The sequence below is a fragment of the Epithele typhae genome (assembly GCF_022376455.1).
Source record: "Epithele typhae strain CBS 203.58 chromosome Unknown BXZ73scaffold_7, whole genome shotgun sequence".
Lineage (NCBI taxonomy): Eukaryota > Fungi > Basidiomycota > Agaricomycetes > Polyporales > Epitheliaceae > Epithele > Epithele typhae.
This window is the reverse complement of record NW_025954198.1, coordinates 321,451-347,827: the sequence shown is the minus strand read 5'-3', so window position 1 is coordinate 347,827 and position 26,377 is coordinate 321,451. Positions and strand designations below refer to the sequence as shown.

Genomic DNA, 26,377 nt, shown 5'->3' with positions numbered 1-26,377 from the left:
CTTCTTTGTCAAGTCGTTCAAGGGACGAGCCAGCCTAGCAAAGTCCTTGATGAAGCGACGATAGAAGTTGGCAAATCCAAGGAAACCGCGCAGATCTCGCAGGTTACGAGGATCTGGCCAGTCGCGCACGGCTTTGACCTTCACCGGGTCCATGCTGACCGAGCCCTGACGGATCACCAGCCCCAGGTACTCCACCTCCTCCCGCTCAAACTCGCACTTCTCAGGGCGCAGGTAGAGGTCGTGCTCCTCCAACCGCTGAAGTACTTCGTGAACCAGTCGACGGTGCTCCTCTAGGGTGTCCGTGAAGATGAGGATGTCGTCCAGGTACACCGCTACCTTGCCCTGCGCAATGAGATCCGCGAAGATCGAATTCATCAGCGCTTGGAAGGTGGCTGGTGAATTGGTGAGCCCGAAGAACATAACCTTGGGTTCGAACAACCCTCGGTTAGTGACGAAGGCAGCCTTCCATTCGTCACCCTCCTTGATCCGGACGTTGTGGTATCCCCAGCGCACGTCGAACTTGGTGAAGTACTTCGCTTCTCGCAGCCGGTTCACAATGTCTGAGGCGAGAGGAAGCGGATAGCGGTTCTTGACAGTGACGTCGTTCAGCTTCCGGTAGTCCTGTACTAACCGGAGCTTCCCGTCCTTCTTCTTGACAAAGAAGACTGGAGACGCCATGGGGGACTTAGAGGGTGTGATGTATCCCTTGCGCATGTTGTCCTCCAGGAACCGATCAAGCTCCTCCTGCTCGTTCAGAGGCATGGGGAAAACCTTGGAGCGGATCGACTCAGGCGCATCAGGCTTGAGGTCGATCGCGTGGTCGTAAGGTTTCGACTCAGGGAGACGCTCTGATTCAACCTCGGAGAACACCTTAGCGTGGCGTCGATACTCCTCCGGGACCATCTCCTCGAACGTCTTCTGAGGTTTCCCCTTGTTGGCAGCCTCTGCCAGCTGCGTCGAATAGGTGTAGCCTGCCGCACACCACACCTCCTCCCTCGCATCCTCCAACACTCCTGCCTTCTGCCACTTCCGTCGCTGTGCCCGGTTCGCGTTGATACGCTCGAACGCAGGTCGTTCCTCCTCCTCCTCGTCCGTCTCAATCCGCATCTCTCCCTTCTCCCAGTCTATCTCCGGATTCACCGTACGTAACCAAGGCAAGCCAAGAATCATGTCCTCTGGTCCCAGATCTGTAACTAAGAAATCGAGACGCTCGCTATATGTACCCATACCTAACGTAAGCCTTGTGAAATGCGTAATACTGCCTGCTTTGTTCTTTGTACCGTCGATATTGTGCACTGTGATCTCCTTGAACAACGGGTGCACCGAAATACCATGCCTATCTATGAACCTTTTACTAACAAAAAGCGAAGTCGCACCAGAGTCAATCATTGCTGCGGTCTTAACACTCTTATCGTTTCCTTTTACTATCACGCTAGTGCGAAAATGCGAACCGGATCGATTTGCTTCAGGTATAGTACAGCTATCTACGGTATCGTACGCGCTAGGTACAGGTTCAGGGAAAGAAGAAGAAGAGACCTTGGGTGGGGGCGCCGCTGCCGCAGCTCTTAAGCGGGCCCGTTCGGAAAAGACTTTTGGAGCAGTTCAAGCTCGCCACGGAGGATCTTCTGCTGCTCCGTCATCTGCTGCATCTGCTCGAGGATTGCGTTGATCCCCTGCACATTGGAGTTCGCCGTTGAGGTCGACGCGACCGGGCTGTCCTCGGTGGTAGCTGCAACGCGCTGCTGACCGCCCAAGCGTGGCCTGCCCAGTGCCTTGCTCTGGCAAACGCTCTCGCGATGGCCACGGCCTCCGCACCAGCGACAAGTCTCGTTCGAGTGGTTGCCGTCCTTCTTCTGGTGGTCGGTCGCACCACAGCCCCAGCACCTGCCGTTCATCGACCGCCTGAACTCGCTCAGCTTAGCAGCATCAATGTCCATCGCGTCGGGGTCGCGGGAGGTGCGCATGGTCGAGGGAGTTGCCACGGATGCGAACTGCCCGGTGGCGGTACGAGGGACAGTCGGGGTCGCAACAGACTTGCCCTGTTCGCGCGCACGCTCAGCCTTGCGCGTTCGAATGCGCATGTCGAGGTCCGTAGCGACCTGAACAAGGTCGGGGAGCGCAGCAGTGTTGCGAGCAGTATGCACCAACTCGTCTTTGATCTCCGAGGAGAGGTGCTCGTAGAACCTGTCGCGGAGGTCGGTCTGGCTGTAGCCTGTCCTGTCCGCGAGCTCATTGAACCGCGCGTAGTACTCGACGACGGAGAGGCTACGCTGGTGAAGAGCCTGCAGGGCTGCCTTCGCGTCGACTGCCTCGTCGGCCGTCTCGAATCGCGTTTTGAATGCCGCTCTGAAGGTCGTCCAGTCGTTGTTGAACACGGCCAGCCCGTTACCGATTGTTTCCAGGTAGGGGGTAGCCCAGATCGCAGCGTCATCGGTGAGGAGAGTGAGAGCCGACTTGATCCACTTCGCGTCGTCGCGATCGAAGCCGCCCGTGGCGTTGGCAGTGTTCAGATGGCCACCCATCTGCATCGCGTAGACTTGGAAGGATGCTACGAAGCGGCGTGCATCCGAACTGGTCTTGCCGTTGTACGGCTGGGGCTTGTTCGCGACCTTTGTCGCGTCCTTCGTGGCTTGGGTGTTGACGTTCGAAGCCACCGTCGCATTCGTCATAGCTTGGGGAAGGGTGGTGGACAGGTTCTGGAACGCGGTTGCCAGATTTGTCACCGCCTGCGTAAGGTTGGCCTGTCCGGCAACCAACTGCTGCTGGTTCGCGGTGAGGGCCTGCATGAGGGCCTGAAACTGCTGGGCATCCATGACTAGGGGTGGGATAGGAGTGTGGGTCTCGTCGAATCTAGCCCTGCGGGTCGTGTAGGTGACAGGGGTACGGGTATGAGGACACGGTTGGTCGTCGCACTCTCGCCAGAGGAGGTCGTTTCGCTCGTTGCGGACGATGTGGACGTGCCGGTTGTCTTCAGTGTCAACCGCGTGCTGATGACCTGCGCAAGCCACCGTGCTCTAGGAACCAGGATACGCTCCGGGGAAGTGAACACCTATTGAGGCTTCCAGGCAGCCAATCAGTCGGGATGACCAACTGCGCGGATAGAGTCGTCGGCCGGGAGCGGGGTAGTGTTCTCAGAGTGTGATACTCGAGCTCAACAGACCCAGGGAGACTGCGATACGCTCAGAGCCTTATAACTCCGGCAGGTATGCAGGGTAGGGGAAGAGCGGGGCGAGTGGCACAGGGTGGGGACGATGCTTGCGCGAGTGGGGGCGATCCGATGCTTTGATGCCAGCACTCACTGGTTAGATCTCGACCTAATGACGCGGGAGCAGGCCGCGAACGCCAATCGGAGGAGAGGGAGGGGTGGATGGGTGTAGATGGAGGTTGGATGACCTCGATGTAGTGGTGCAGAGGCGTTGCCGGCACTAGGCGCAAAGCAGACGCAAACTAGAGTCACACGAGGGATGTCTAGCCCACAAAGACCAAGTTAACATAGCTCTACATACATACAGGCAATCGAGATACTCACCTAGCCCACAAAGACCAAGAGGTCGAGATGAGGGCTAGGACACGAAGTGCAAGTGCTAAGAGAGTCCGCGATACGGGCGCTTAAGCGCGGGAACAACCTTCCAATATAGTAGCAGGCAGAGAAAAGGCAAGGAAAAGACGAAAAATAATACGTAGGGCGAGTCCAGAGTCCGTTCCACGACATCAACCTCCGACTTGTGGGCTGTTCGGGACTTCCTCTTCCCTCGGGGAGGGGCAGCGACGGGCGGTCTGCCCTCTGTGGGTGGACACCTGCGGAGGTTAAACTCACCGGGGGACTTCTTCGGGGGACCCCCTCTTTTTTCTTCGCTGTTACTTCTCTCTGGGTCGAGTTCGACCCGGTGAGGCGCGGTGAAGAAGATGGAGGTGTTCGTCGTGAATAGGGTAGCAGAAGCAAAGGTACGACGTGTGTAGGGGTACAAGTTCACGGGTGGTCTGCCTGTACATCGTGCCTCTGCCTTCGATGTCGTTCAGCATCGGACATCTTTGTCGAGCAGTGATTTGTCGAGTTTCTTCTCAACAACTTGTCATTCTGACCATCTCAGTTCGCGGCCTTCCAGGCTCTTCCCCACCGCCTTCGTCGCCGTTGGCCCTTTTAAGGGGCCTCCTTCGGGTTTACCCTCAACACCGTGCGTGCCCGCATGTCGCCCAACTTGGGCGTCTTCGTTTTTGTTGGGAGGTCGTCGAGCGTGAAATGCAACAGTGGTGATCATCCCCTTTTCCCAAGTATCACATAGGTTATGATGCTGGATGCGGGGTCGTAGGGAGCAGGGGAAGTCATTTTTGATCGTAAAGTAGAAGCGAAATGATAGTACAATTTTGGTATATCAAGCCCTACGCAACCAGCTTGTTCGAGCTGGGCGCCATGCACGCCGAGACGAGCGGCGTGTCCGTCCACGTCCCGTCGCCATTGTCCACCGGGTTTTCCCCGAGGACGTAGCCGGTGTAGAAGTTACCCGCCGCCCAGCCGACGTAGCCCAGGAACACTGCCAGGTAGCGTCAGAGCCCGTGCGATCGCTAGAGACAGGACAAGCAGACGGGAGAACGCACCATCGGAGTTGGCGGCCTGGAACGCGATCTGCTGGCACATGTACGTCTCGCACGAGGCGACGTTGCCCCCGCCGGTCTCGGTGTTGAACGCCTGGCGGCCGTTGCAGCGGAGCCACGCCGCGAGCGGCGCCCACGCGTTGTTGATGTTGTTCGTCGTGCACTCCGCGTTCGTGCCCCTACGCGCGGGGTTAGCAAGTGCGCCTGCCCACCAATGACCCAAGGGACGTACGAGTTGTCGTAGTCGAGGTACTTGTGCACGTCGAAGATGAGCCCGTCAATGCTCCCGTCCGGGTTCTTGACTTTGGACAGCGCGTCCGCGGAGCCGTTGGAGACGAACGTCTCCGCGGACGTCCAGTTGTTGCCCGGGAGGAGGATGAGCTGGGTCGTCGCGCCCACCTTGCGGATCGCGGTCACCGCCGCCTGCACACTCGCCGCCCAGAGCGTGATGTCCGGCACGTCGTGCGGCTCGTTCATCCTGCGCGCACGTCTCGGTATCAATGTCTGCCGCGCGTGAACCGAGACTGGGACGGCAATCATGTACTCACACCCGAAGATGACCTTGTCGTTGTCCGCGTACCGCGACGCGATGCTCGACCAGATCGCGGCGAGGTCGTCGTTCCCGGGGCCGCCCTGGCCGATGATCTGCAGCCGCCCTCGTCAGTCCTCTATGTGAGCGCTCGGGGCCGCGCACGCACCTTCCCGTTCCACCGCGCGTAGTTGTGCAAGTCCACGATGCAGGTCGCGCCCGTGTCGAGGCACGCCTGCATCAGCGTGTCGTACTTGTCCAGTTGTCCTCGTTGAGCACGCCGCCCTGGACGCCGTTCGTGAGGAACTGCCAGCCGACGGGGAGCCGGAAGACTTGTAGCCGTCGTCTTTCACGAAGTGTTCATCTGCCCCACGCCGTCCATACCGTAGTACTGCGTGAGGGGCGGGTACGCGCCCGTGGGGTTGCACGTTCCGTCCGCGCCGCAGCCGAAGTCGAAGCCGGCGATGTTCACGCCGGCGTAGCGCAGCTTGCCAGCAGAGGGGGGCGGGGTCGCGCATGACGCGGTGGGCGTCGAGGCGGTGGAAGTCGAGCTTGACACAGTGGTCGAGGTGGAGGCGATAGAAGTCGATGTTGTGCGCGTGACGGAGGTCGTGGTCGAGGTTGTGCGTGTGGCGGAGGTTGTGGTGGTAGGGGCAGCGGACGTGGTCGAGGTGACAGTGCCGGGAACGCATTGCGAGTAGTCTGAATGCAGTGATAAGTGAAGGTCCTCAGAATTGCGAGCGTTTCAACACCCTCACAGTCATTTAGGGCCTGGCATACGGCTCCTGAACACACGTTGTGGCTCCTGCCCAGTCCTGAGTATTATAAAATGAGAACTCGAGTTGGTTCTTGCTGGCGTCGTAAACGTACCTTGCCACCACCTACCAAAAGTATGTCAGCAACGCATACAATGCCAACCGCAGAATATCAACTCACATTGTGCCCACACCTGAGCCTGTGCGCGGACGGACAGCGCGAGCGAGACGGCACAAACAGTCCTGCGAACTTGGAGTTCATCTTGCTAGATCCACGGGAAGTTGTGTCGTCCATCCGCCGCTGCACACCGCTGCGTATTTATACTCCATGTCCTCGGAACGCATTTCCCATGACCCGTTCGACAGCGACCGAAAGCGATGTCACCGTACGATCCGGTCAAGAACGGCCACTTGTCGGGCCGCTTTCCAGGTACACTTGGCTGGTTCGAGACCTGGAATGTGGGGAGCATCACAGGGCGAGGCGGACGCGACAAGGAAAATATGAGAGAACTTCGGATCTATGTCTCGTGTTCGGAAGACAGCTTTGATCACGCCTGGACAACGGGCGAGGTGCGATCATGTGAGAGTCGGAGGCGGTATTGGGAAAGGCGGAGACGAGGGCGCGGGACATGTTCGCGTAATCATCGGGAGGGCGGCTAAAACGCGTGGTCGCCAACGTCCTCCTCCTTGTCACTTCATCGACGTCGAACGGAGGGGTCGGTAGTCAATCCTGTGACATGTCTGGATGTCCAAGGAGACGAATTATTGAGACGCGAAGGAGAGCCATGATCCCTTCAACTCACACCAGCATGAACGGAAACCGAGAGTTATTCTGCGCTTGAATCTCGGGTAGGTGACGTGCCGAAACAACTGGAGTCAACATCATGGACAGCATGGATTACAGTGCCGTGCGCAGAGCTGCCGAAGGATCAACTCCACAAGACGCCCAGTGATTTGGACATACACACATCATAGACGAGCGAAGGGTTTGAAATCATGGCATTACTTCTGTGGGAAGGCGGACCGCATCTAAACGTGATTACAATGAAGCTGAAGTCGGGCAAAAACCAGCCGCGACTTCCTGATCCTGTCATTACGGCATCCGTATACTTAATTGCCATGAATGCGTTCACTTTTGATATATTGTAGATGTGACGACTACGCGGAGCCCTCGCTCTACAGGGTCAAGACAGTGTTGAAGACGTAATCCCAAATCTTGCTGGTAACTCCGAACCCGAGGTCGAAGTTCTTGTAGTGGTGCGCAAGATGGTACTTCTTCATGTCCCGAATGTAAGAGGAAGACGGCTGTGATGGAGGCTGTGACAACGTCAGCATTGGAGCATAATGGGATTCAGCGGGCAACACATACGCGTAATGCATGCAGTCGTAAAGGACGTCTGGACGAGGGGTCAGATTTGAATGGAGTGACATATGACGAACTTCTTACAGAACGTAAATGCGCCAGCGATGACACTGTTGGCCATGGCAGTGGGGAAGATGAGGTGTGCCAGCCGCGTCATGGGGAAAGAGAGGGCGGAGAACATAACAGGAGGCATGACCAGCCTGAGCCTGTCCATAGGGAGGTAGTGGTGAATGCCGTGCAGGAGGAAGTGGAATGTGAGCGCTGCTTGAGTGTCCGGAAGGAGACCGTCGATATGGAAGAGGAAGCGGTGGAAGATATACTCCAGGAGGGTCCATGCGAGGTTCCCGAGGAAGAAGGATGGCATCGCGTAGGCGAACACCCACGGATCAATACGCCCGGCCAGCATGGCTTTGATAGGGGCAGAGGGATCGACCGTGAAGGGCGGAAGGGAGTAGGCACCCTGGGAGAATTGGACGAGGGAGCGGATGAACAGGTACAATGTAATTGGTAGCCAGATGGTAGGTACCACGTACCAGGCGGTACGGGTGAAGATCTGGGAGGAGATGGGTTTGCGTGTGTATCATACGACGGTGAGAGTGCGACTCACCTCCAAGTACCAAGGGCCAAAGAGACGAGGAGACTCGACAAGATGCCGGGGTTGGTGGACTTGTTTCAAGTAGTAGGACTTTGAGAAGTTGGCGCGCCAGACTTGCATGAACAGCGGCCGGCGAAGGTCCAGGAATTCGTTCTTCTCGTAGTCCGCAGTCAGGTCCGTCTCTTCGGGGTGAAAATCGTCGGTGGCCTCCCATCTAAGCAAGTCGTCAGACGCGAGCCTTTCGCAGCGCACACCATAATGGAGACCGTACCATCAGACACAAGCGTCTCGCCCACGCCAATTCTGCCGACAACAAACTCCTCAAGCATGTTGTAAGCTGATTCGGAGTGATCATGCTCCTCCGGGTCCTTCATAATCACGCCAATGTCCTTGCCAGCGTAGTTGAGAATGAGATCGTCACCTCCGGGATGGTCCACAATGAAGCTAGTGACATTGTAGACCTTGCCATTGCGAGTGACCCAGCAGCTAGACGCATTGTTGTGCCGGGAGACGTCCTCCTCGGTGTAGATGCGGATGCGCTTCGTCATGGACATGGCTGGGGGCGAAGATGATGGGAGGGCGGGGGACGGACGTCGCACCATTTCGACGAGAGGATATACCGACTGGCGAGTTCCCACGGCTTACAACTTTGCACGGAGGAGCGCCCCCTCGACTGGGGCGGTACGTTCCATGGGGACTGGCCTTGGACTGGACTCTGGCCGAGCGCGCGCGGCCAGGCGTTGTCATTCGTCTGGGCTAGTGTCATGTCCATCGCGTGCTCGGTCTCCGAGCTTCCGGGTGAATCTGGTTTGCTTCCCGCCGCGGACGAGATAAGATTGTCCCCGGAGCGCCCGCTGCCACTTGTCCCTTCACGACTGCTACTACGAGTCCCTGCTACGAACCCCCACCGCATATACCCACTGCCTGGTTCTTGCGCGCGTCTCCTGTAAAGATCATCCACTTGATTGCCTCCCAATCACTCGGGTAGCTCTCCTTCGCTCTGCCGGGTTATGGTCAAGCTCAATTTCGACATTGACGAGGATGCACTCTTGAAGACTTACAAGCTCTCTTCAGTATCAGCAACGTAAATGTGTTCACAGACGGTCGAGGCTCCCGTGCTCACAGTGCCATGCAGGAGATGGGAGGAAGTTGACCAGGAGATGGACCAGGCGGTCCTTACAGGCCCCGCCGAAGTGGACACAGACCCGCTGGGGTTGGGAACAGCCATTGAGTGCGTAGCAAAATCACACATGCCAAGTCCACAGCTGAGATGGTGTTCATCTCCTTAGCTTGCGGGAACTGGACTCGGAAACTAGTGAGTCTACCTTGTAGCCGATCCCTGCACGGTTCATCTCAAAGGCGTATACATTTAGAGACCCAAGTCCTCATCACCTCCAAGTCATTCAATCCAAAGACCTTCCTCTCCGTAGTTCACCGAATGCCAACTTCCAAGACCTTTCTCGAGGCATCGATCATCTTCGTGCCTCCTTGGATTCGCGGTCGGAAGCTATCCGTGTTCTGGTCGAGGAGAACTTCGATCGCTTCGTTGCAGTGAAGGCTTCTACAGATGGTACGTCGTTCAACAACACCGCGAAGCCCATAGTTTTCAACAAATTCCACCGCGCCTACTGCAGCCTTGTATGCGGTGATGAAGGAGGGAGTTCTGGCTGACCAAACTGAGTACGCGTCCAAGCCTTTAACAGACCACCTGAAGGGTGCGTTTGATAATTCATATACGCAATTAGTTCTTGACCCATCCTTTGTGTCTCAGCCGGAGCGCAGAAAGCGGATCAAATTTTCCTTCCCGTACTGGAGAATGCGATGAAAGCACAGAAGCTCCGTACTACTTTGGGCGTGTTCGACCGGTCCAAATTCTTCTTCAATCTACCTAGTGCCCTTGTTCAGTCCATCGAGCAGGTAAGCTGCCACTTGTCTTTTCCCGCACCCTATTTATGCGTACGGTTATAAGGGTCGGTATGAAGCGGCAATGCGGGATTATAAGAAGGGGAAGCTCATGCTCGAGACACGGCCGGACCAGCTACTCCCTGTAGGGGCCACTAAGGAAGGGCAATCTACGGAGAGCGCAAGGCAGCAGCAGAAGCGCATCCTCGATAAGGTCTGGGCCACGGTGGAGAAAGTCATGGGTCAGATGCGCAGCGAGCTTTCTTCCAAGCTTCAAGAACCTTCACGAAGTGTTGAGGAGCAAGAGAAGACCATCGAGTGCGTATTACGGCTCATTCACCGAGACTCGGCTCATACCCCCAGGATTCTGTATGAGTTCACCTCTGGAGACGATCCCGCCTGGACATTCTTCGACGCCCAGCACAAGCACATCATACAAAGTATGCGGGATACGTACAACAGCTCTGTCAAGACCATCACATGTTCGAATGTTCTCTTCTTACGCACTTCTTCAATGTGCTAACATATGGCCAGCCCTTAACAGCAAGGAAACTGCCCCCGGTCCCGACAATGGTTCATTCAACCGTGAGCTAGCTTCCCAGCTACAAGTTTGTCTCCAAGCAGTCGAAGGTTCGCAAGCAGATGTTGTCATAGGTGCGTGGCTTGCTCTTGATCGATATCATGTGCACAACGTAATACGTTGAGTCCAGCATCTGCCGGTGGACATGAGGTCTGGGATGCCATTCAGACCATGGTGAAGAACGTGACCGAAGCGATGCTTACCCCATTGCCAAGCTTTTGGAGGATATCCAAAGCTTTCATGGACGGGCGGTTCAAAAAGGTACGCGCTCCTGTGGTGGTTGATGAGGACACCTCATGAAGTGTGAATGCCATTGCCGTAGAATCCGACCATCTCCTCGCGCAGAAGTCCTCGACAATGCATGACGATGGCACTTGACATCATCAAACTATACATCACTCTCCTCTCCGAGTTATTCATGTTCTCCGATATGGCCGTGAAGTCCCCGGGAGCCGCCTCAACTCCAACATGTTTCCCTAAGTGTTCGAATGTCCTCACGACCTCTCATCACCTCATGAAAATCCTTGGAGAAATTCAAGACAGCGTCAACGACGTGTCGGGGCTCGATATTACCAGTGAGGCAACTTCAAGTTTGAGATCTCTCCTTGACAGTGCCCGGTGGAAATTTGAGGACCACATTATCGCTACTTGGCACCGAGGTTCGTTTATCGTTAAAATACCTCGGCAATCGTGGGCTAAATTCCACCCAGATGCCAGTGTGTTTTACCACCTCGAGAACTGGGTTGGCTCCACGACGGTGCCATACACGACAGTCTACCTCTCCCACATTCGCACCTTCCAGAAACAAGTCACCACTGCCGCGTTTAAAATCGCCGGCGGGGTCGATCTCTCTTCATCCTCACGACAGACGAAGCAGAACGCCATCTCTCCAGAGTTCGTCACGAAGATCACGAAGGCGTTCCTAGACGCGCTTTATGCGTTCCTGGACGGCCTCGTCCACCTTGGGTCCGACGAGAGCCCTACTTCAACGGCCCCAATGCCACTGCCACCTCCCACTTCTTCCGTCCCGGGAAGCAACCCGCTTGAGCTTGTCCCAATCGACGAACCGGTACGTTCACTCGACACTGTGCGTTCTGCCTTATCCAAACTCGGGCACAGGCTACTCGCATCCTGCTCATAGTGTCCAACTTCGGCCACTTGGGGGAGGGCCTCATCCCGAGCATGATCACAGAGCTCGGTACAGCGCTGAACATATCGATGTCCGACGAAAAGCTTGTAAGCTACTTTTCTTGTTTATTGCATACCCGGTCGCTCAGGCATCATTGTAGACGTTGATGCAAGCCGTGAAAGAGTTGGACAAGACGCTCTTCGAGTCCTACTTCAAACCGAAGTCTACTGCGCTCACCACCATCGTACGCAATGGCATCCTCGATCCCGAGATGGACTGGTATGAGACCCCGCAACCAAAGGGTAAGCTCTGCGGTATCTTGCTCGGGGGGCGCTCACTCATTGCACGCTGTTCAGAGATTAGGCCGTTTGTCTACCAGACGCTTATGTATCTCGTTGGAGTCCACGCACAAGTCGGCGCAGCTGCTGCTCCTCTCCTGGAACGTACGCTGAACGCACTCGTGGAGGATGTGGCCGAGGAGGCGCTTCGTTGCTTCCGGCAGGTCAAGCGATTCGGCATGGGCGGCATGCTCCGCGTACGTCCTCCGCCTCATCATGGTTCCTCCCAATGGTGCTGACGTTTGTTTCGACCGGTAGGCAACGCTTGAAATTGAGTTCATGCATCAAACCTTGTCTCGCTACGTTACCACCTCAGCCGACAAGACCCTATCCGAGCTCTACACCAAGATCTCGCAAGCATACGCCAAGCGGCCAGGCGACGAGAATCTGCAGTCGCATCTCGACGGCGTGAAACGCACGTTGGCAGATGCCCGGCGAGCGACCGGCATCGAATTCCTGTGCTTCCGCCAGACGAAAGATCGCTCGAAGGAGAAGAGTAGGGACGGGGATGGCGCAAAGCGCGAGAGGGACAGGTCAGAGCGGCGTAGAGCAAGATAAGGGAGAGCATAGGCATCAGGACTTGTATGTACACTGCATGGCGGGACACGGGCGGACATGTAAATTATTGGTGAGTGGATCGCGTCTCTGCATTCCTTGTCACCCACATGCTTTCTAGCTTTTCTTCTTACAGTATCCGATATACAATATCACTCAGGTCCTGCGCTTGCACCCGCCTTCCAAACAACCGGTCCGGTACTGCTTGCACCCGGTGTCAGCCTCCCGCCCTGCCGCCCGAATCCCAACCCCACCTATAAATTCCAGCCCGCGCACTTCTCCGCTCCTCACCTAAGTTCCTTTCCTTCCACCACTTGACGACCCCACCCTCAGCCCTCACCTTTCAAACTCAACCTCCACCATGCGCACCCACTCAACCACTCGACCCCGCAAGGCCGGCCACGGACTCGGATTCGCACAGCCCATGTATGCCCTGGTCGCTTGTCCCCGTCGTGTGCGCGAGGGCTTCATGACCCCGATGAACGCCGCGCCGGGGCTGGTCCCCGGGGGTTTCCGCTCTTCCCTTTTCTCATACCCGCTTGTGCACGGTGCTGAAGGTGCAGGTCTGGGCATTTTCGTAGAGGTCCGTGAAGAAGACGACGTCACGGGGGCCCTCGACGACTGGGCGAAGACGACGACCTCGGCAGGACCGGGACATGGGACGGCGCACGACGGCGCTGGGGACGTCAGCGCGACCGGGCGAGGGACTGATCACCCCGATGACCCTGGCTGTGTCGGCGACGGTAATGTATCGGGGGTGTGTTGGGTGTGCGAGGAGCGTGGCGGGTTGCGGGCGTGTTGCGCTGAGGCTGGCGGAGGGATGGTGTGGGACGGGGATGTGGATGGGTACTGAGGGTGTCGGTGCGTTTCGGTTTCGGTTTTGCAGCGCCGGCTGGTCCGGCATTCGGTCTCGACATCGTCTTCGGCACCTCAAGTTTCAGCACCTCAACGTCCAGTACCTCAACGTCCAGCACCTCAACGAAGTTCAACACCGACATAGGCGTGGGTCGGTGTGGTGTGCGGGGGACCAGCCACCCCTCGTACGTCTCGCCGGCTTGTGTCTCGACCAATCTCAGCACTCAGCCCTCAAGCAACAAACGCCCCAAATTCGCCACTTTCTTTGTCTGGTATGTGTCTGAGTGTCTTACTCTTACTCTTCATCTCACATTTCCAACGGATGTCCCTGAAGAGGGGACTGGGCGAAGACCGCAGCACTCAGCACCGCAAGACCTCAAGGTCCAGTGTAGACGCGGTTCCGTGGTACTGGGGGAGGGGTTAGCCGCCCTTTCTCGGTGTCGCTGGGCTGTCGTCTCGATCCGACTTCGCAAGACTGACACACGCGTGGTTCGGTGGGGTGAACGGGGAGTAAGTAGCCGAATCTCGTGCGCTTCGTAGGCTTACGTCGAGCGCTTTCAAAATTCAGCACTCAGCACTCAGCACTCAGCCCTCAAAACCTCAACGCTCGGCACCTCAGCTTCCCGGAATACGACGCTGGGGGCCATCGGTTCCCCGGTATCTCTTTGGTCTTTCCCTTTTGAGCGCATTACTATTACTCTGAACTCATTCCAGCGAATGTTCTTGAAGAGTAGGAAGATGCGGGGCCTGGACAAAGACCTCGGACCTGGAACGGCGCACGACCGCGCTGTGGGCGTTGGGCGTGGCTGGGAGAGGGCCTGATCACCCTGATGACCCTGGCTGCCCCCAGCGACGGTACAGTATGGGTGGGGTGTAGGCGGTTAGCGGGTTGTTGGTGTGATAAAGCGAGGAGGTGGTTGGTTGGTGGATGTTCTCCGGGGATGAGGGCGTGGTGACGGTTTCGGTTTGACAGCGCCGGCTGGCCCGACATACAACCTCAACATCGGCCTCAACGTTCAGCACCTCAACACCAACACGGACGTGGGTCGGTAAGGTGTGCGGGGGACCAGCCACCCCTCGTATATCTTGTCGGCTCGCGTCTCGACCGACCTCCGCCTCAGCACGCACTCGCACTCGGCCCTCAGCCCTCAGCCCTCAGCCCTCAACACACGGTGGGCCGTCGGTCCGCCGGGCGTGTCGATGAGCTCCGGCACGTTCGGTGGCTGGCGGTCTGCCCGGGGCCGCGCGCCGAGTCGCGTGGCCACTCATGTGGACCGTCCCAGACGTAAGACCTTTTCCTTATGGGAGGGCGGCGCGGGGCGTGTCCGCCCTCTGTGGGTGCATGCCTGCGGAGGTTAAACTCAACGGGGGACTCCTTCGGGGGACCCCTCTTTTTTCTTCGCCGTTGTTTCTCTCTGGTCGTGTTCGACTCAGGGAGGCGCGGCGAAGAAGATGGAGGGGATGGTGTCGATTGGGCGGGTCAGGTAGGATAGTGGCTACCGTCTTGTTGGTCTTGGATTGTATGTGGCCTTCGTGACCGTCGCCTGTTCTCGGCGGCGGCGAGACTCGGCGAGACTGCGATGCCGTTGACGTGAGGTCGTTGGGGCACTTGTGTAAATCAGCTAGTGATGCCGAGCCTCTCTGTGCTGGACCGTCTGCGTGGGTCTCGTAGTAGTACACGGGTTCTGGATGTATTCGTTCTCCGTCGTTGAGTACTGCACCTTCGAAGCGTCTACTAGGCGAATGTGCCAGCGGGGAATACCATCGGCCCCGCGACTTCGCTGCGCTTCTCCTTACCGCAAAGCAGCTCGACGAGAGTGAGCGCGAAGGGAAAGGTGGTGCCTGGAAGGAAGTGAGGAGCCGCTGACGAGCTGGCGACGACGTACGAACCGGGGCCTCGGCTGCAGCGGACTGTTAGGGCTCTGTCGACATCATGAACCTCAAGATGGACTAACCTGGTGATTAGTTTCCCTGAGCAGACCACAGGGTCTTCCGAATACTCAAACGCTGGACCATGACTGTCAGGCCGTGACAGACAGAAACGATACGGCACATACAATCTTTCAACTGGTCACGGACGCTCGGGTGAGAAGTCAGGCTCTGCTTGGGAAGCTTCGACGTCAAAGCTGTTAGGCTGCCTGTGCACTTCAGTGTAGCATAGAAGAATGACGATGAGGAGTACCGTACCTGCGCAGACCATCCCCACGAATTTGTCACTATCGAGGTATTTACGGACGAGTTCCTGCACGGCTGGGCTCTCTGACATGGTTTGCGCTCCCTTGGCGCCTCCGGGGATGACCAACACATCGAAGTTGTCCTGTCACGTCTATGAGTTATGTATATTTCCGAACAAAAGGTACGCACAGGAGTAGAGTCATGGGGAGAGAAGTACGTGTCCGGCACAATTCTGATCCCGCGGGAGCCTTTCGCAAATGGAGGGTTGTTCTCGAAGTTAACATCCTCTAGGGAGCTTCCTGGCTCTGGGACAAATGCAGACGTGCACTTGACTCCGGCACGCACGAGGTGTCATAAGTGATTGTACTAGTGGTTGATCATGCTCAGCTCGCCGCAGAGGGGCTAGTACGAGTCGATCCGAACGTACAACTCCATTTCTTCGGTGCCATTCGCGATCAAGATGAGCGCTGACGGAGTGTGCATTCTGCGGGTAGAATAGACAGTAGAAGGTGCAATAGATGAGATTGGTGTGTCGTGGTCTTGGTCGATGATCGGCTGCTGATACGTCCCGAGAGATCTGTGTCGTCATATTCCCGGGCCGCTCTACCCGGTACATGTCGTCCGTGGCACGTGCAGAATGTCCCAAATTTTGGAAAGCGCCGAGCAACTCCTGCTTGCACTGCGACTCGGCGTTTGAGCACTCGCTCTACACACCCTCCCCTCATCCTCCTCTCCGCCTGCACACAGGGACATCTCTCCCGATGGGCGCGCTTTTAGACCCCAGCGCCGTCAAGGTCTACACCGTCAACGGAGAAGCCTCAAATTCCTCCTCTTACCTTCCAGACTGGCTCACCCAAAAACGCGCACTCAAGGGGAAGGGCAAGAGGTTGTCCGGAGCAAGTCGAAGGCAACATTGAACTCATACAATATTTTGATTTCCTGAGGCGAGCAACAAGATCAAGACGACCCGGGACGGACACCATGCTATCGCGACCGGGACCTACAAACCGCAAATCCGTGTATGGGACCTCGACCAACTCTCACTCAAGTTCGAGCGACATACAGACGCAGAGAACGTTGACTTTGTTGTGAGTGAGTCTTTCTGTCCGCTACCTTCACGCGTCCTTCGGAACTCCGCTCATGTCCCGCGGCAGATGCTCTCGATGATTGGACCAAGTCCATACACCTTCAAGCAGACCGCTCCGTCGAGCTGCACACCCAAGGCGGCTTCCACTACCGCACGCGAATACCACGCTTTGGTCGCTCTCTTGCCTACCACTTCCCATCCTGCGATGCCCTTTTAGCCGCAACTGGCCCTGATGTCTTCCGCCTCAACCTTGACCAAGGACGGTTCCTCAACCCACTACATCTGGAAGGCGACGGAGGCGAGAACATCATAGGCGTCAATTGCATCGACATCAATCCAGCACACCAACTTTTCGCATTCGGTATTGATGGCAATGGCACCGTTGAGTTCTGGGATCCTCGGTCTAGGGCACGGGTCGGTATCCTTCGATTACCTCGCGAACGTCTCCTCCCCGTCAACGCCATTTCCTCGCTTCCTGGCGTCGACGACTCTGGCCCAGCCCTCTCAGTAACGGCACTCGCGTCAAGACCTGATGGTCTTTCATACGCTGTGGGGACTTCCACGGGACACACACTCCTCTACGATATCCGCTCGGCACGACATCTAGCACTCAAAGATCAAGGATATGGATTGCCTGTGAAGAGCGTATGCTGGATTGAAGGGGGGAGCAGGATGGTGGGCGAGGGATACTTGCTCAGTGCAGACAAGAAGGTCATCAAAATCTGGAACCGGAATTCGGTACGTATACTACTTTACATGCTCTATTCGACACATTTTCATCTGCATATACCCTAAGCCCGAGTCGAACTTCACCTCCATCACCCCCGCGAACGACATCAACGACGTCAACCACATCCCGGGAACTGGGCTCCTCATGCTCGCGAACGAGGGCATCAAGATGACGTCTTTCTTCGTCCCCCAACTCGGCCCTGCGCCCAAGTGGTGCAGCTTCCTCGAGAACCTGACCGAGGAGCTCGAGGACCAGACGACGCGCACCGCATACAAGGACTACAAGTTCGTCGACCGCGCGGAGCTCGCCAAGTGCGTACCCCGCCTCCATACCTCCTTACTTGCTTCCCATACTCGTACTGATGCCCTCGGCCTCGCGCAGGCTGCGCCTGGACCACCTCGTGGGCACGCCCGCGCTCAAGCCGTACATGCACGGCTACTTTGTCTCCCTCCAGCTCTACGATACCGCGCGGCTCATCGCGAACCCGTACGCGTACGCAGAGCACCGCGAGCGCATGGTGCAGGACAAGCTCGACAAGCTCGCCGAGACGCGCATCCGTGCGCGCAAAGGCGGCGCCGGCACGGCAAGCGTCAAGGTCAACAAGGCACTCGCCGAGCGCGTCAAGAAGGAGGAGGTGCGGGCGCAGAAGCAGGAGGAGCGCAGGGCCGCGCGGAGGGCCAAGGCCAAAGCGGCGGAGGGTGGGGGAGAAGAGGGAGAGGAAGGCGCCGAGGACGGGGAGGAGGGCGCCGAGGAGGCGATGGAGGTCGATGGAGACGTGGCGAAGTCGGGCTTGCTCAAGGACCCGCGGTTCGCGGCCGTGTTCGAGGACCCGGAGTTCGAGGTCGACGAGACGACCCGGGAGTTCGCGCTCCTCAACCCGTCGACGGTGGCGCGGCGACAGAACCCCGAGGCGGGCCCGAGCAGGGGCAAGACGGCGGTGGAGGACGAGGAGGACGACAGCGACAAGGCGTCCTCCGACCCACTCAGCGAGGGCGAGGGGAGCGAAGAGGACAGCGAGAACGGGAGCGACGACAGCGACGATGAAGGGAGTGAGTGCGCTCCTGGCTTCCGTCCCCACATTTCTTGACCGTCTTCCGTTGACAGAGTTGTGGAACGACGGGTTCGACGCCCGCGAAGCCGCCCGCACCGCGACAAGAGCTGCATGGGCAAAACGCGGCCCCGTCCGACGTGATCCCAAAGTGCGTCTCGTGCCCCTGCGGGCGCAGGAAGGGCGCGCAGGCGGCCGCGAGGCGGACAAGAATGCGTCGTTTGGCCAGCGCCGCGCCCAGTTCTCTGCACTGGGCAACGGCAAGGGGAAAGGCCGCGCGTCGCATGACGAAGTGCACCGCACGGCTGACGGTGGGATGGAGGTCACCTTCGTCCCGCGGACGTCGTCGTCCACCAACGAGTACGACGATGAGCAACCCGCGGCGGCGTGGGGCCAGGGCAAGAAGGGCAAGGCGAAGGAAGGCAAGCGGAAGGGCGTGGAGGAGTTCGGCGCGGGCATGGAGCGTGGTGGGGAGGACCCGGACGTGGAGATGAGCGAGGCGGACAGGAAGGGGCGGACAAGGCGGCGGCAGGGGATGCGCAGTGGGAGCAAGAACACATTCCGGAGGATGTGAATCGCCCCAATTCCACTCGTCTCAATCATATCCTGCCCCACCATCCGAGCCGACGAGTGGTCACGTTGACCGTGCCCGCCTCCATCTTCTTCACCGCGCCTCGCTGAGTCAAACACTGCGAAGATGAGCGACAGCGAAGATAAAAGGAGTCCCCCGAAGGAGTCCCCCGTTGAGTTCAACCAGCGTCAAAATGCAATGATCCATGTAGTACCAACGCTTCACTGCTCCCCAGAAGTACTCAATGAAGTTGATGTTCTTGCAATATTACCGACGGCGTCCTTCCCTTCTCCTTCGAGTAGTTCATAATCCCGCGTAGTGCTGAGCTGGTGCCGACATCCAAGGTGTTTTCAAGACGCGTCATCGCGCCGCCTGGTGAGTGTCTCATTGTGAATGCTCTCCGCGAAGATGGCGATATCTAGCAGTACATCCCCGGCCTCGACTGGGGCGATATCGGGTACCATGCCAGCTCCCATCTCTACGATCACCTCCGAGCCGCTCCCACCGAAACACCAAAGTCCAAAGAGGAGCTGATCCTGGAGACAGTCTGTCGTGCGTCCGACCTCCACGTCGAAGACCTGTCCATCAACGCGCCGCTCACAAGTTATGGCCTTCATTCACTCTCGGCGTCGCTGCTGTTGTTTGGGTTGCGCCGTATGTCGCGGTGACACAGATGCAGCTCCTGGCGGACATTAGATATGCTTCCTGCTTAACCCACATTCGTCTCATTGTGTAATTTGGGAGGTGAGATGATAAAAGCCATCTACGCCAGGCAGTGCCTCTCCCGACCACCCTCGCCCCACACTTCACTGATCTCCCCGCAGGGCTTTCCGCAGCGCCTACGAATACAGGGACTTTTGGAATATTGTCTCTCTCCCGTGCCTCTCATGACATGTACGTCTACAGAAAACAGTAGAGTTACCGGCCTTTATGACGAACAGAGAGGATCCACCTCCCACATGTCTCGCGTAACGTTGCGTAATCTTCACCATGCGTCGCACCGCCAGCCAATTAAGAACGACTGCCTCTCAGATCTCAGGCCCCAGGGGAAGGCGACGGGTCACGGTGCGATCTGCGAAGGCGTGGTTTGTGACGTGATAGTCGCGAGGATGGCGGTTCCGGGTTATGTCCACGGGCAACGAGCAACTCATTTAGAGATGTCGCTGCGGGCATTTCGCCTGCGACAAAGTTGCACAAACGCCGCGCTACCACCGTGCCAGGAGTGATGACAAGCCATCTGCAGCGGTGACAGATGAGGCCGTGTTTGGAAGTTGAAAGAGCGTTAAGTACGATGTGCTGACGTGGACCTGGGAGCGATAAGCCCTGCGACGGACGCGAACCATGGGCGAGGACCGTGGGTGACCTGATGTGGTTACTCATGGCGATCTGGTGGCGTCGAGACAGTGCTCAGGCTACTAGTGGCTGCCGCGGTTGGTGCGCGGACTTTGGTGGAGGTTGTCACGTAACCTGGACAAAGTTTCAGTCAACTCTGGAGGGGTGTTCCGCAGACGCCGTTTCAGCCAAGAAGAGTGTTGGGTGCGGATGAAGATAGGGAAGGGCGCGGTGTGAGCGGCCTGCACACACGTGCACGTCTCTGTGCTCTCACCATCGAGGACAGGACTTCCGGACTGAGCGGGGGCAGAGGCACGGGGCCGGAGGAACGGATTGCAGGGTCGGTACCGGTGCCAGAACCAGGCACGACTCCGGATCGCACGGGCGCCCAAACTATGCCCAGAGGCCGCGAGAGGCCGCGCAGCCGTCGTCTCTCCTCCGTCCGCTCCCTCCGCCTGCCATGTCCGCCTAGCCCTCCGTCCGCCCCCTTCTTCCCCGCAGCCGTCCCCTCCGCTTCCTGCCTTCCTCCACGACTCCTTACGATCCTTCCCACTGCCCCCACATGGTCAACATCCGCCTCGATGCTAGCGGCTTCGACGACGAGGACGACGCGGCCAATGCGACCAACTATATCCGCGTCGTTTCTCTAGCCATCGCGTTCTACGAGTCAGTCCTCTCGCGCCCTTTGCGTCTCGCATCTCGCCGCTCCCACTAACCTCGCCGCTTCTTGCTCAGTTACTTCATCACCCTCCCAGCCGAGTACCGGTTTTACACCAGTCAACGTAGTTGGCGATTATCCCCCGGCTGCATCCTTTTCATTGCTATCCGGTACGCACTCTACCCTTTCATTTCATACCTTCCCTCACTTACCGTGGTTGCAGCTACTCCAGCATCGCCGTCCTCCTGCTCAGCAATGTCGGTTACTTTTCTACTTCGTTTAGTACCGCGCTATGCAACCGCTACTTCATCGCCGCCCCCGTCTTCAAGGGTGAGTCTCCCTCTCGTATGCCCACCCCGCCCCCGATAGCGTCTTCGCGTCTCTCTGCTACTCCGCCTCCATCGACGGCACGCCATGCCGCCCGGCCCACGCGCGACCGCGACCGCGACCAGGTCCAAGCTCCGTCCGCTATCGTCCGTGTCTCATATGTCTCCACTGGCAGTGCTCCAAACGATGATTTCTCAGATCATTGTCGGCGTCAGGTACGCTATCGCGTCGTTGCCGAACATGCGCCGCGACTATGCTCACCCTCCCTGCCAGGACGATGAACATCTCTCGGCGCGCGACATGGGTTACGTGGACAATCTCGATCACGTTCATTTTATGCACTATTGTGAGTCCTTGATTCGTTCTTTCAGTACTGTGTGCTCAAGTATCAACAGGCCGAATGGTTCCTCAACCTCTGGAACCGAGTTCGTAAGTACACATGCCATATGCGCTCAGAGCGACTCCTTACATCTCACACTGGTGGCAGCTGTTCGAGGCGTGGTAAGTCAGGCGTAATGTCTTCTGGGGTTTGTGCTCATTCAGAGCTTTGTTCCAACAGCACAACAAGTACGTGTCTACAACTTCTTCTGCACCTGCGCCTCAATTCACCTACCTTCACAGCTGCACCACAGGAAATTCCCCCCCGGTGCTAACGGTGTGGCTGTATTATGTATTTGCTATGGCATACGACGTTGTCACCCTCGGCATTTCGACTGCACACTTGATCAACTTCGGCTCCAACTCTGGAAAGTGGGTGTTGTGTTCATTCTACAGTGTTGGAGTGAAGTATTGACAGTGCTTGGCACACAGAATGGCACAACTCGTCAGAATGTCCGCCCATTTTTCATTCCTCCCACTACAATGATTGATTCTCTTGTCACAGTATGCTCACCGATGGGCTGATTTACTTTGTCGCCCTCACTGGTAAGAGCTCGACATACGTTGCCGTTGACGCTACTGACGGCCCTTGAAGGTGCCAACATCTTGAATCTCATTCTTTACCGAAGTTCCATCGAATCAGCTCAGGTGAGCTCGACTCTTCTGTATCCATGACTCTTGTGATCTGACATCTTGGTTCAGTCGTCAGGGTGGGGAATAATCAATGCTTGTTGGAAAGACCCAATTGACCTCGGACTCGATCATACAGAGTTTCCATCGGCTATACTGTGACCTGGATTATGAGCCAGCGAATCCTCATCCACCTTCGAGGTGCGTCGTCCTCCGTTCTGTCCGTTCTGTGCTTCCTGTCCCTGACCAGGCATATTCCTACAACAGATGCTGCAGCCGTCCACAACCGCGCCATCACTACCCAGGTTGTCGTCTCACGGAGCCTGCATTCCGCCCAGTCCGTCTCCCGCGCCGTTCGGAACCAGTTTGAAAGCAAAGACGAACACCCGTTTTCTACCCACCTCGATCTCGACTGGTCTTTCCTATCGCAATCCCGTTCGCGCCGTGAACATTTGACGGACATCGAGCATACGCGCGAACATTCACACTCGTTCGTCTCCCTTTCCTTGTCGCGCATCGACCCGAAGAAGGACAATGAGGGCGGTCACAGTCGCAGTCGTGCGGCGGTGCGCGATGCCGAGAGCAGCATTGACGTGGACGATGACGGTCGTTATGACCGGGAGCGGGACGCCATGGACTGGATGATGCGCACACACAAGTCAATCACGATCCCCACACACCCTCCTCGTCGCCGCACGGCGCTGCATCCAGATGAGCACGACGTCGACGTCGAAGTGACGATCGAAGAGACCGTCACCGTCGAGCTAGACACGGATGCGGATGAAGAGTCCGACCCGCAACGGGAGTCGTACCGAGAACCCCGCGTCATGTGGTCGTCCGCGAGGTCAATACCTCCCCCGGCCCCTCCAACTCCGCTCCAGCCGGTGCAGATGAAGAAGACCACGCGCATTTCTGGTGCGGCGTCGTGACGATGCCACACGCGTGCGCGCTGCCTCTTTCGCTCTGCTCTGTCCGCTCATTGCGCTTTCTCGTTAGCCCGGTGCGCCTTCATCTGCTGACGTTGGTTGCTGGAGTGCTGACAGCTTGTCTCTGTTCGTACACAGGTCTCCCTCGGTTTTCATTGAACTTTCTAGTCGTTCATGCCGTTATCACAATGCTCTCTCGCTCAACCACGCCCGCACCCCCATCGGTGTCCTTACCTAACGCCCCAACCTAATGTCCGCTTGCCACCCTGTATTCCCATCTTGCCACCTGGTTCCACCCTCCGTCGCGAACCTGTTCGCCTACCTGTGTCTCTGGGTTTCGCGTTATCGTCGCCGTCGTCTGATTACTACTATTACCTGCACATAGTTCTGCTTCGCTTGTTTGCCATTGATCATGTATTCATATTGCTGTCGCTTTCCTTCCCATACCTCCGGCCCTCGATTCTCGGCCCTCGTCAGCGCTCGCGCTTGCCGTCCCTGCCTGCGCTTCCGTGTATTTCTGCCCCCTGCGCTACGCCACATCTCCTCCCTACCTCCCTCTCCTACATCTCCTCGGACTCCGTGTCTGTAGCGTTCCTCTCCCCTTGCCCTCCCGCCTACCCTGCTTGGCGCGCATAGCCTGCGTTGTCCTCAGTTCCGTTGGCCGCTGCTCTGTACCATACCTGCACACACCCCTACGATACCATCCCCCGTATATTCTGGGCCCGCAGCGTCCTCGCTGAAACCCTGTGATAAAATTCGCTTCTACCGACCTCGAGGCGCTCATCCTTTTCGCACATTCTACCCTTAAATTTGAAGGTCTACGTTCGGTGATAGGTAAGTACGGAGAGTGGCTTCGAAGACCTTGCGAACGCACAAATCCGAGCAGCGTAGATATTTTTGCGTGTGGATTGCTAGCTGATGGTGGCGTAGCCCCCGCGACTGCCCCAGGACCCGAGCAAAACATACGGCAAAATCTCAGATCCGATCGGGCACTGCACGAGCCACCGAGTGCAGCAGACGGTGGCGCCGACTTTGAACACCGCTCTCCTCCTCCCCTCATCTCCTTGCTCTCACACACGATCCACCGACCGGCCCAGCACCATTAAGAGCTCCACAAACACCCGCGTTCTTGCTCTAGGATCTCCTCACCAGATCGCGTCTAGGGAGTCGAAGCCAATAGCTCACAGACAGAGCACCAAGCAGTGAAAGCCTGCACAAGACGACGGAGAACAGAGGCAGCAAGCGGCAGCAGCGGGCGCATGCGCCCCCACACGAAGCAGCAGCAGCAGCCGATGGATGACCAGTTCGCGGAATGGCACGCGGTGCGGCCGTGGCTCCCCGCGCTCTCGCTCACCGTGCTCGAGATCACCTCGGTCTCGGTCACGTTCATCCTCGCCTCGCCGTACTCGGCCCCGGACGCCGCCCGGGACGCGAGCCTCGCCGCGCTCGGGCTCGTTGCCGGGCGGACGAGGACGACGGTGAGAGGGTGGGGGCTAGCACCAGCACCAGCACCAGCACCAGCACCAGTACCAGCACCACGAGGACCATGCGGCGGCGGCAGCGGCAGCAAACGGGCCACACGGGCAGGTGGTGTCGGACATCCTCGCCAAGGGGCTCTCGGTCAAGGTGAACGGCACGCCGTGGCAGCGGGTGATCCTCAAGATGGACGACGTGCTCGACGAGGCGATCATCATCCTCTACGGGCTGATGCCCGCGCGGCAGTACGACGTCGAGCTCGGGATCCTGCCGGACGAGGCGAGCCTCCGGGGCCAGATCACCACCGGTGCGTGCTCCTCTCTTCACCCGACCGCTCTTGCGCATACACTTGGGGGCGCGACCGTCCGATCCCTCGTACCCGTGTCTCATACCCTCTCACAGACACCGAAGTCCGCACCGGGACCGTCCTCCCCGACACCCTCCCTGACGAGCCCGCCGCGAGCACACCCGAGGCCCCTTCCGCCCCGCACGGGTCCTCGCCCGCATCCGCATCCGCACCCGCGCCCGCAGCGACGCCAACGCTCGAGGAGCGCCGGCAGCAGCTCGTCCACGCGCTCGCGCTGCTCACCGCGGAGCATGGCCAGCTCGCGGCCGCGCTCAAGACCGCACGGCGCGAGAGCCAGAAGGCGGACGCCGCGCTGCGCGCCGAGATCGACGCGCTCCGGCGCGCGGCGGACCGACACGCGGCGGGCGAGGGCCGCGCGCGCAAGAAGGTGCTCGCGCTGCAGGAGGCGGCGAAGCAGACGCTTGCGGCCGCGCGCGAGCTCGAGGCGCTCGTGGAGGACATCGAGGCGGCGCGGCCGGCGTTGGAGAAGAAGAGGGAGGCGCTCGAGAGGGAGGAGGTGAGGGTGAGGGAGGAGGCGGCGAGGGTGAGGCAGCGGAAGGAGGAGGCCGAGATGCGGGAGAAGGCGCGCGCGGAAGCCGCGCAGGGCGAGTTGGCGGCGGCGGTGAACCGTCTGGAGAAGCTGAACGCGAAGCGGGAGAAGCTCGAGGGCGAGGGCGGGGTGCTCGCGGAGCTGGAGGAGAGGCTGCGCAAACTGGAGGAGGAGCGGGAGCGGATCGAGAAGGACCCGTACGGGTACGAGGGCGAGGGCGAGGACGGCGAGCGGGACGAGAGCAGGGACGGCACCGCGGACGGCGAGCGTGCGCACCATGCGCATGGTGGGGCGCACGGAGGCCACCACGACCCCCACTCAAACCACACGCACCCGCACAACCGCAAACGACACTCGCACCCGAATGGGCAGCACCACCATGGATATCATCCGCATGTACACCAGCCACACCATCCCCGCCCCTCATTCCCTCCCGTCCGCGCCCATCAGCATACGCATCAGGAGCCCATCCAACGTCCGGGCGCACGGACGGTGCCCTTCACGGCGCACCCCCACCCCCAGCCTCACGTAAACCAGGCCCAAGTTCCCGGGGTGATCAACCTCCAGTCTCAAGCCCAAGTCCAACCTCAGACTCAAGCTCACCAGCACCAGCACTATCCTGCACAAGCACAAAAGGTCCGCCCACACGTACGCGGCAACGTCTTCCGTCAAGGTTCCTCGTCATCCTCGTCATCCTCGACGCCAATCGGCTCTCTGACGCCTGCATCGACGCTCTCGGGACGCGCACCGCCGTTTGAGCCTGGAAGTGGTGGCAGGGCTCGGTCGCACTCGCAGTCCCAGCAGCAACCCCAACCACCAGGCGTGGTCGGAGGCAACCTCAAGTCTGATCTGAACCCTGGGTCGACGCCGTTCTCGCCGCGGACGGTCGGGAACGTACACACTCGGACTGCGACTTCTTCGTAGCCCATCAAGTTCTACTTAGTGAGAT

At 58.4% G+C, this 26,377-nt stretch overlaps 7 protein-coding genes across 7 annotated transcripts; 4 read left to right on the top strand and 3 right to left on the bottom strand.

The window, feature by feature from the left end:
• Positions 1 to 4,380: 4,380 nt before the first annotated feature.
• On the bottom strand, positions 4,381 to 6,139 carry BXZ73DRAFT_88361 (endoglucanase; the record flags this gene model as incomplete). The annotated part of the gene is made up of 8 exons (XM_048024918.1): positions 4,381 to 4,532; positions 4,597 to 4,772; positions 4,826 to 5,071; positions 5,144 to 5,238; positions 5,292 to 5,375; positions 5,402 to 5,454; positions 5,507 to 5,824; positions 6,094 to 6,139. 8 exons carry the CDS (start codon positions 6,137 to 6,139, stop codon positions 4,381 to 4,383), a joined length of 1,170 nt encoding a protein of 389 aa, XP_047880910.1.
• A 914-nt stretch (positions 6,140 to 7,053) lies between these two features.
• Positions 7,054 to 8,389, bottom strand: BXZ73DRAFT_98402 (oxidoreductase; the record flags this gene model as incomplete). Its single annotated transcript, XM_048027677.1, has 5 exons — positions 7,054 to 7,194; positions 7,243 to 7,274; positions 7,325 to 7,793; positions 7,848 to 8,049; positions 8,088 to 8,389. 5 exons carry the CDS (start codon positions 8,387 to 8,389, stop codon positions 7,054 to 7,056), a joined length of 1,146 nt encoding a protein of 381 aa, XP_047880909.1.
• Positions 8,390 to 8,845: 456 nt separating this feature from the next.
• On the top strand, positions 8,846 to 12,342 carry BXZ73DRAFT_88359 (exocyst complex component Sec5-domain-containing protein; the record flags this gene model as incomplete). The annotated part of the gene is made up of 17 exons (XM_048024917.1): positions 8,846 to 8,919; positions 8,971 to 9,066; positions 9,125 to 9,150; positions 9,209 to 9,233; positions 9,266 to 9,405; positions 9,470 to 9,550; positions 9,607 to 9,752; positions 9,805 to 10,055; positions 10,101 to 10,219; positions 10,272 to 10,391; positions 10,448 to 10,578; positions 10,640 to 10,976; positions 11,028 to 11,386; positions 11,437 to 11,553; positions 11,607 to 11,748; positions 11,803 to 11,981; positions 12,043 to 12,342. 17 exons carry the CDS (start codon positions 8,846 to 8,848, stop codon positions 12,340 to 12,342), a joined length of 2,643 nt encoding a protein of 880 aa, XP_047880908.1.
• A 2,587-nt stretch (positions 12,343 to 14,929) lies between these two features.
• BXZ73DRAFT_88358 (DJ-1) lies at positions 14,930 to 15,852 on the bottom strand (the record flags this gene model as incomplete). Its single annotated transcript, XM_048024916.1, has 6 exons — positions 14,930 to 15,065; positions 15,150 to 15,201; positions 15,252 to 15,332; positions 15,382 to 15,511; positions 15,559 to 15,696; positions 15,793 to 15,852. 6 exons carry the CDS (start codon positions 15,850 to 15,852, stop codon positions 14,930 to 14,932), a joined length of 597 nt encoding a protein of 198 aa, XP_047880907.1.
• A 278-nt stretch (positions 15,853 to 16,130) lies between these two features.
• On the top strand, positions 16,131 to 18,808 carry BXZ73DRAFT_88357 (WD40-repeat-containing domain protein; the record flags this gene model as incomplete). The annotated part of the gene is made up of 6 exons (XM_048024915.1): positions 16,131 to 16,255; positions 16,319 to 16,461; positions 16,524 to 17,194; positions 17,253 to 17,497; positions 17,568 to 18,235; positions 18,291 to 18,808. The coding sequence occupies 6 exons, from the start codon at positions 16,131 to 16,133 to the stop codon at positions 18,806 to 18,808; spliced, it is 2,370 nt and encodes a 789-aa protein (XP_047880906.1).
• A 1,891-nt stretch (positions 18,809 to 20,699) lies between these two features.
• BXZ73DRAFT_88356 (uncharacterized protein) lies at positions 20,700 to 23,059 on the top strand (the record flags this gene model as incomplete). The annotated part of the gene is made up of 11 exons (XM_048024914.1): positions 20,700 to 20,803; positions 20,873 to 20,965; positions 21,019 to 21,125; positions 21,298 to 21,337; positions 21,396 to 21,468; positions 21,518 to 21,547; positions 21,682 to 21,872; positions 22,052 to 22,165; positions 22,270 to 22,331; positions 22,398 to 22,545; positions 22,681 to 23,059. 11 exons carry the CDS (start codon positions 20,700 to 20,702, stop codon positions 23,057 to 23,059), a joined length of 1,341 nt encoding a protein of 446 aa, XP_047880905.1.
• Positions 23,060 to 24,315: 1,256 nt separating this feature from the next.
• Positions 24,316 to 26,352, top strand: BXZ73DRAFT_98397 (uncharacterized protein; the record flags this gene model as incomplete). Its single annotated transcript, XM_048027676.1, has 3 exons — positions 24,316 to 24,534; positions 24,590 to 24,839; positions 24,935 to 26,352. The coding sequence occupies 3 exons, from the start codon at positions 24,316 to 24,318 to the stop codon at positions 26,350 to 26,352; spliced, it is 1,887 nt and encodes a 628-aa protein (XP_047880904.1).
• Positions 26,353 to 26,377: the final 25 nt, after the last annotated feature.